We start from the raw sequence: 8,099 nt of genomic DNA on the forward strand, positions 1-8,099 counted from the left end.
CCCGTTCATGCTCTGTCTCTCTCTGTCCCAAAAATAAATAAACGTTAAAAAAAAAAAAAAAGAAAACTGGCATAAGGTACAAAAGTTTCGGTTTTGCTAGATGAAGAAAGCTCTGGAGATGGATGAGGATGACAGTTGCAGAGAATGTGAATATACTCAATGCCACTGAACTGTATACTTACAGAGTTAAAGTGGTAAATAGTATGTACATTTTATCACAGTTTACAATTTTTAAAAAATTTTTAAAAGTTTATCTATTTTGAGAAAGAGTGTGTGCGCCAGCAGGGCGAGGGGCAGAGAGAGAGGGAGAGAGAGAATCCCAAGCAGGCGACATGGGGCTTCAACTCACGAACCGCCTTGAGCCAAAACCTTGGTCATGATCTCGTGGTTCATGAGTTTGAGCCCCACGTCACCTGCTTTTCTCTGTCTCTTTCTGGCCATCATCCTGCTTGCACCCACACTCTCTCAAAATAAATAAACATTTTTTTTTTTTAGATACTGATTTTTAAAAAACACTAGGCATAGAACAAATTAGCCTTTCAAAACACTTAAAACCTTACTTTCTGTGGACACTGTCTTGTCCTGCCCTTTTGGGGCATCAGTGGGCAGATCTTCTGGCTGCCCCAGATCTTCATGGCTCCTTCCCTTTGTGCCTGTGTGTAAATCATCTGGGAGCCTATAGTGTGGTGGTGATACTTCTTGCTGTTCCTCTTGGATCACCTGGAACATCGCAGAGCCTGTTAGATAGCCAGGGGTGGTAATTCAACAGCAAATGGATATTCCAGTCTTAGTGTCCAAAGAGGTCAGGGCTCAAGACACTAACCGGAATGTTTGTTCTTCTTCTGGAACTCCCATCGTGTGGCATTTGGACTGCAACGTTCCGCCTCTGTTATCCCTTCTCACTACCTCTTCTTCATTCTGCCCCTTCTTCTACTATCAGCGCGCTTCCCTGTATCTGTCTTCTATTTCATAACGAAAGCGCAACATTAAAGAAATTACAGGTAACTTAATCTAGCAATTCTACTTTCATAAAACCTTAAAGAAGCAAGACCAAAACAAGAAAAAGCTATTGTTTTGAAGCATGTTTTTTTTTGTGTGTGAAATTCGTTTGAAAAGTAAAAAACTAGGAGCAGCATAAGTGTCCCGTTGCCTGAGAACGGTTGGGTATAAAATATGATGGATCCATTTGAGAGAGGTTGAGCGTCCCGCTCTTGGTTTGGGCTCAGGTCACGATCTCACGGTTCGTGGGTTCGGGCACCTCGTCGGGCTCTGTGCTGACGGTGTGGAGCCTGCTTGGGATTCTCTCTCTCTCCCTCTCTCTCTCTCCCGCTCTCTGTCTCATAATAAATAAACTTAAAAAAAGATAAGTTTGAGGTATATAAATAAACAAAATTCCAGGTGAAAAACACCTGGTTGTTTTTCAAATACATGAAAAAAAATTTAACTCTAAGGCACACAGAAATGTTAATGGTTGCTGAGACATAATGATAAAAACCATAGTTGAATTTGTTTTATAACTTCCATATACTTCTGTAATGTTGTTGCTTTTATAATCCATGTGTAAAAGAGGGAATATGAGCTAAAGATTCTCTCCAGTGGAAATGGGAGAAAAGGGAACTTTGGCATGTGTGTAAATCTTTACTGGGAGGCTGTGAAGGTCATAAAGTCGGATTAGAATTAAACAGTTCCTGTGGCAGCCACCAGGGGGCGCCATCAGCCCAGAGCAGGTTGAAGAGCAAAGTGGCATGGACCCTGGACATCATGTGCTGCAGGCTTTATACATACAGGATGTTTACAAATTGTGTTTGTAATTCTCTTTATGAATCTGCCCATGTTGATGGACTGAGAGTCTCCACCAAAATAAATTATCTGCTTCCTGTTTAGAGTGAAATTAATAGATATCTGTTGGGTGGTTTGTTTCCAGATGAATTCCATTTCCTATAACGGATGGGCTAATATTTACAGACCAAAAGCTTGAAAGATGATAGTGTACTGTGTTCATTCTATAAAACCATTGCAACTTGGAATTATTTAATTTTTTTCCCAGCTTTGCAGTGTGTCATTTCTACCGAGGACTAGAATAAGGGAAGTTCAGAAACAATAAATTGGGAGTCTGTTTGCTCAGCTGGTTTCCAAGTAATAGTCAGTCCCTAAGTTTTTTATTTCATCAAGTCACTTGAAAATGAAACTCAAAAGAGAGATTGAGCGCACAGGGCTGTTTTGCAGTCCCCGCTGGCTCATCTCTGTGCGAGCGAGAAAAAGCACCACACCCCAGTGGCAAACATCAGTGGGTGAGGTGAAGGGAGCAGGTGCACAGGATCCCTGCGTGCCTCTAGGATCCTTGCCAGTAGATGAATCTTATCAAGAAATGGGACTAGCCCTTGCTTTGCTTTATTTATGAACTGACATTCTTGAGAAAGAAAGCAGCTGTTTTGGTCATTCTTGTCAATGGCTTTATTTAAGTTCTGAGTTCACACACATCGCATTTACTTAGTCTTTTTTTTTTTTAACTTTAAAATGGAATATGTTGAGTCCTGTTCTTTTTGAAAAATATCTGATGCTACCTAAAAATAGAGATGCTGTTTATCTTATGGTGATGTTATATCTATCATCGTGATGTAACCTGCAGCAGAAACTCTTTTCTCCAGCATTGTTGGAGGAAAGAGGAATTTCAATCATCCGAATTCTATTTTGGGGTAAAGTACTATATCCTAGAGCAGGTGTCTGCAGACTTTTTCTGTCAAGGGCCAAATGAGAAGTATTTTAGGCTTTCCAGGCCAGTATGTTTTTTTTTTTTTAATTTTTTTTTAACATTTATCTATTTTTGAGAGACAAAGCATGAGTGGGGGAGGGGCAGAGAGAGAGGGAGACACAGAATCTGAAGCAGGGTCCAGGCTCTGAGCTGAGCTGTCAGCACAGAACCCGACATGGGGCTCGAACCCACGAACCGTGAGATCATGACCTGAGCCGAAGTCAGATGCTTAACCGACTGAGCCCCCCAGGAGCCCCTCCAGGCCAGTATTTTAGGTTTTATGGGCCACATGCAATCTGTTGTATCTATTCACCTCTGTCCTTATAGTATGAAGTACCTGCAGACAGTGCATAAACAAATGAGCATGGTTACATGCCAATAAAACTTTATTTATAGACACTGAAATTTGAATTTTATATAATTTTCATGTGTCACAAAATATTATTCCTTTTTATTTTTGTCAGCCATTTAAAAATGTATATGTTAGCCCATAAGCCATACAAAGAGAAGTGACAAGGTAGATTTGGCCCTCGGGCCATAATTTGCTGACCCCTGTCCTAGACGGATTACGGAGTGACCGTTCTAAAGGACCTGTTCCAGGTGTGATGCTTACAGAGTAATCGAAGATATTACAAATCAGAGGTCGCCTCTGGATGTTTGTTAGCAGAGAAGAGAATGGAATCTAGTTCAGACACTGGCACTGAGAGGAGTTGAAGAAGAAAGGGGGAAAGAGAACAGGGAAGAATGAACAAGGAAATGCTAAGAAATTCCTTTTCTTCCTTCCTTGTGTTTTCTGCAGTTCAGATCTAAGTGAAAATGATCAGCCAAGTAGCAGAGTGATACAGAGCAATTCAAATGATCCTTCCCTGCCCCTGATGGCTCCCACAAGCCTTCCCAATTTGAGCTGTGATGAATGGTGTGTGAGACTAAGAGCATAATTCTAAGCTTTCTGTCACCGTGAGGAGGATGTGAGGCTGGTCCCTCCGTAGCCAGCACTCGGAATTGTGTGATTTTCGGCTCTTTCTATCAGCACTGTGGCCATCCTAATTTCAAATTTGGTCCCACAGTCCTCAGACTCTAAGACATTGGCTCTGAAATTTTAATCCTTGAGAGTCACAATGAAATCTCCCAAATTGCCTCCCTCCCCCGTGTGTGGTGCTGAAACCTGTTTTTTGATTGGACACTGTGTCATCAGCCTTCTGCTGCTGCTGTGGCCTCAGTGCCCTGGGAGGAGACCAGACCTTCCCTCCCGGCCCCTCCGCCTCCACCCTGTTGCAGGCAAATTGCAAGGATTCTGCCTCCGCTCCCCCTTGCCTTTCTCGCCTGCGGGTGCCCTTGCTACGAAATCTCTCTCGGTGATTGCTGCCTTCCCAGCTGTCTTGTCAGTCCCAGGGAGTTTCTCTCTGCCACTCGTCTTCCAGCCCTGTTGCCCTGGCCCAGCCCTCTTCCCTGGCATCGGCCCCCTAAGTGTCTCCATCTTCCTAAACCTCTTGCTGCGGCTCCTGAACTCCTCTTAGCCCCCTTGCTCTGCTCCTCCCAGCTCTTCCTTCATTTGCCTGGTCCTCCTCCACACATTTCTCCTCTGTCCCACCACTCTAGAAATAAACCACAGCATCTGGTAGAGAGGCAGTGTCATCAGATTCTGATTTAGCAATTTGTATTTTTCCATTTTGCGCAAGTTTCTATGAAATGTCAAGTTTCAACAGTTTGGGGATTTACTGAACAAGCTGATATGTTTGTCTTTTTTTAACCTGCCTTCGCATGGAAATATTTAAGTCTCCCTTTAACTTTTCTCTACATTTTCAGACTTTCCAGCTCTGGCTAGAACTCATTTGCCAAGCCAAGAGTTTACCCAAGAAGGTTCTCTCATCCATGGCCAGTCTCCGCAGGTGATCACTCCCACACCCCCTCCTGTGACAGGTTATTCAGAGTCCACTGACAGCTTACAGAAAGGTGCCTTTTCTCAGAAGTTGGGGTCCTCAGATCACTTGGAGAAACTATTCGAGATTGATCAAGCGAGTACACGGTTCCCTGTTGATAAAGAAAAGGGCCATTCTCAGAGTTCACAGTTTTCTTCAGAACAAAACATAGCTCATCTGCTGCCCGAAAAGGTGACAACACTCCCCACTACCAAGGCTGTTTCCTCTCAGCATATCACCTCTGCCTCTCCAAAGCCTGCATTTCCCCCCACCACCAATGCTCCGGTGATACCTTCTGTGACTTTTGAACCAGAGGGGGCCACCTCAGCTCCACCCCTAGCTGTGGTCACGTCTCAGCCCCCCACAAGCCTCTTGTCTACAATGTTGACACATGCCGAAGTTACACCCAAAGCTGGCGTAACTACGACAACAGTCTCAAACACCATCTTTGAGGCACCTACGGACTGGAAAGGCCCCCCAGAAACAGTGCCGGTTAGAGAAATTTCCAACCTGTCTTTGAACACAGAGGATGCCTATAACCCTGCTACGCTTTCTTGGTCAACTGTGGATTCTTCTGCTGCCACATTACTTCTGTCAAATGTGGATTCTTCTGCTCCGAATAAAAGTGCTTCTCAGGAAAATGGGAAGGCCAGTCCAGGTGGTTCCTCCCTGAAGAGTGTTCCAGAAAGTCAGCATGGCCTCCCATTTGAAAAATGGCTCCTCATTGGGACCCTGCTCTTTGGTGTTCTGTTCCTAGCCATAGGCCTTGTCCTCTTGGGTAGAATGTTCTCAGAATCTCTCCGCAGGAGACGCTATTCAAGACTTGATTATTTGATCAATGGGATCTATGTTGACATCTAAGGGGGAAACTAGATGTCTCTTAATTCATGTTCTTCCTGGTAGTCCAAACACAGTGACTTTCTACTGACTTGCTGATCTTAGCAGGATTTTTGAAGTGTCTTGAAGACAGGCAAATGCCCCCTACCACTTTCTTTTTGCTTGCTTTTTTCAGACAATGGGAGAAAGGAAACGAATTAGGTAATTTGAGTGATCTATCTCCAAAATATTCGCTGAAAACAAAGCTCTACCTAAAGTAATAAAGTATAATTGGCATATAAATTGCAAAATGACTGGCTGTTTGCAAGGAAAAGTGGTTAGGACTTCTAGGCTGCAGTTCATTAGCATTTCTGGTTCCAGATAAAGTCAACTGTTTATGGTATTAATTCTAATAGATTTACTTTCCTTTTTATATGAATTCCAATAAAACTTATTCCAGATGTATTTCCTTCCAATTAAATATTTGAATAAATCTTTTGTTACTCAGTAATGTTCTTGTAAGTGACACATCCAGCTGGATAACTTTCAGTTTATTCCCACCAGCAAAATGATTAAATGATGAAAATATGTGTTCTAAGTTAAAGTGACCCCCCCCCCCTTTTCCCATCAGTGAGCAAAGAGGTTCCTTTGGGAGAATTCTAGCAGAAGATTATTATCTACATGGAGACAGTGATAAGTCACTTTTGCTAAACAGCCAAATCTACTTTGGGTCCATTCTAGTTAACTATTCTGGCCCCCCCCCCCCCCGCAAAAAAAAGTAATACAGGAATATTCTAAACTTTACCAAGTTGAAAACATAACAGTGTTATTTATAAATCCTTATGTAAATTTTGCAAACAGTCAATTTTGGCTTTACGTGGAATAACATTGGAAACAATGGATAACGCTTACAATTATTGTTAAATGATTACTGTGCTGTAATTTTTATGTGCATTTAAAAAATTCATTTATTTTTTATTCCAGTATAGTTAACATACAGTGTTATATCAGTTTCAGCATACAATAAGTATGCTGTAATTTTTTATTGATTAGCTATTGAAATGCCTGAGCAATGCCTTTAATAAAAATAGTTTGCCGGACGAATTACAGTGAGGTGACTAAGAATCCAGGAAGCTGCCTGGGTCAGTTTGACATCTGAGTCTCTGGACTTCAGTTTGCTTATCTGCAAAAGAAGAGGTTGTCCCTTCCTGGAGTCACCAGGGTTTTTAAAGATACAAATGGAATTTGGGAGTGAACTTTATACAGTGAGCACTAGAGGGCAGTAGCTGGTTTATAAGTATAGCAATGAAGACAAATGTAGGAAATGACAGAAACAGGCTTTTCTCCTGTTTCTTCCTCACCTCCTCCTTCTGCTTCTCTCCTGGACACACACACACACACACACACACACACACACACACGCATGCACACCCATCTACATTAAGCTCATAAAGCTCATTAAGAGGAAAGCTGGTCTAGTGAAAATACTACCTTTCATATATTTTCCAATTTAACAGCTTGACACAAATCTCCAAGGGGTTTACATAAGCTTTAAGTAGGCTGAATAAATAAAACCTTGAATCAATTTAATTTAACAAGTATTTATTGAATATCCACATGCAGGCCAGAATCAGATCAGTAACTAAGTGCCTTGGAATTTAAAATTTTCTCCTTGTCTTTGTTAGCAGAATTGGACAGTGGGAATAAGGCTTTCTCTGGGTGCTTACAGAAGTTTTCTTCTGGTTCCTTCGTAGCTCTCTTTCCACCTTACTGCATTGCCTTCTTTCTTGCGAAGGAGAAACTCGAACAGGAGCCTGGATGAAAGATGCTTGGGGCCCAAACTCCGGCAGTGAACGTGGGGATGTGGATTGCAGGGGAACAGCTGGATTTAAGACCAACTTCTAAGGAGGAAAGAGTAGCTCTTCTCACATAGCTCTCCCTGCCCATTAGACCTGTCATTGTGGCAGAGACTGCTGCAAGGGGCAGTGAAAGGGAAGGAAGCCAGCCTGTACTTTCTTGTAAGTAATTTTAACAGTGAATGGCGTGGGCAACCTTTTAAATAAAGGTGAACTGAATTATGAGCCCCCTCCTAGGGATAGTGACAGCCTAGAAGAAGCAAGAATACTAGAAAGGACCCCTTGCTCAAAAATATCCTTTCTCCATATTTTACCAATAGGACAATCACCTGGGTTAAAAAGCTATTCTCAAAAAAGCTGATGGCCTCTGAAAGGTGAACCCTATGGCTGACTCACTCTCAATAAATACATCTATGTCCTTGTTTCTCAATTACCCCTGGCCTGAGTGAGGCATCCTTGAAACTCTGGTTCTCAGACTGTGGCAGGCAATACAAGCAACAGCCAACCCCAATTCCACTTTTGCCTCATTTGTTGTAGGTTAGAAGTGTCACATTCTTTTCTAGCCTCTCTTGAAGTTAGGAATGGGCCTGTGGCCCAGTTCTAGCTGAAAGGAAACCTACTGGGGGCTTCTAGGAAAGATTCTCCTCCTTGATAAGTGAGGGTTACACAAAGAAGAAAGCCCCCCTCCCCCCCACCCCAACCCCTTATTTCCTGCTTGGAATGTTGGTTGAGTAAGGACTTGATACTTGGAGCTAC

The 8,099-nt window shown here is 42.6% G+C and overlaps 1 protein-coding gene across 2 annotated transcripts in view; it reads left to right on the plus strand.

Moving 5' to 3' along the window:
* MANSC1 (MANSC domain containing 1) overlaps positions 1-6,591 on the plus strand; it is a 19,814-nt gene extending 13,223 nt beyond the window's left edge. For both annotated transcript variants that reach the window (XM_040488902.1, XM_040488904.1), the window contains one exon: positions 4,559-6,591. In XM_040488902.1, coding sequence (XP_040344836.1) covers positions 4,559-5,532 — 974 coding nt within the window. In that variant the 3' untranslated portion in view covers positions 5,533-6,591. The remainder of the gene's footprint in view (positions 1-4,558) is intronic.
* Positions 6,592-8,099: the final 1,508 nt, after the last annotated feature.

This window comes from Herpailurus yagouaroundi, unplaced genomic scaffold (assembly GCF_014898765.1).
Source record: "Herpailurus yagouaroundi ecotype Mexico unplaced genomic scaffold, PumYag 166, whole genome shotgun sequence".
Classification (NCBI taxonomy): domain Eukaryota; kingdom Metazoa; phylum Chordata; class Mammalia; order Carnivora; family Felidae; genus Herpailurus; species Herpailurus yagouaroundi.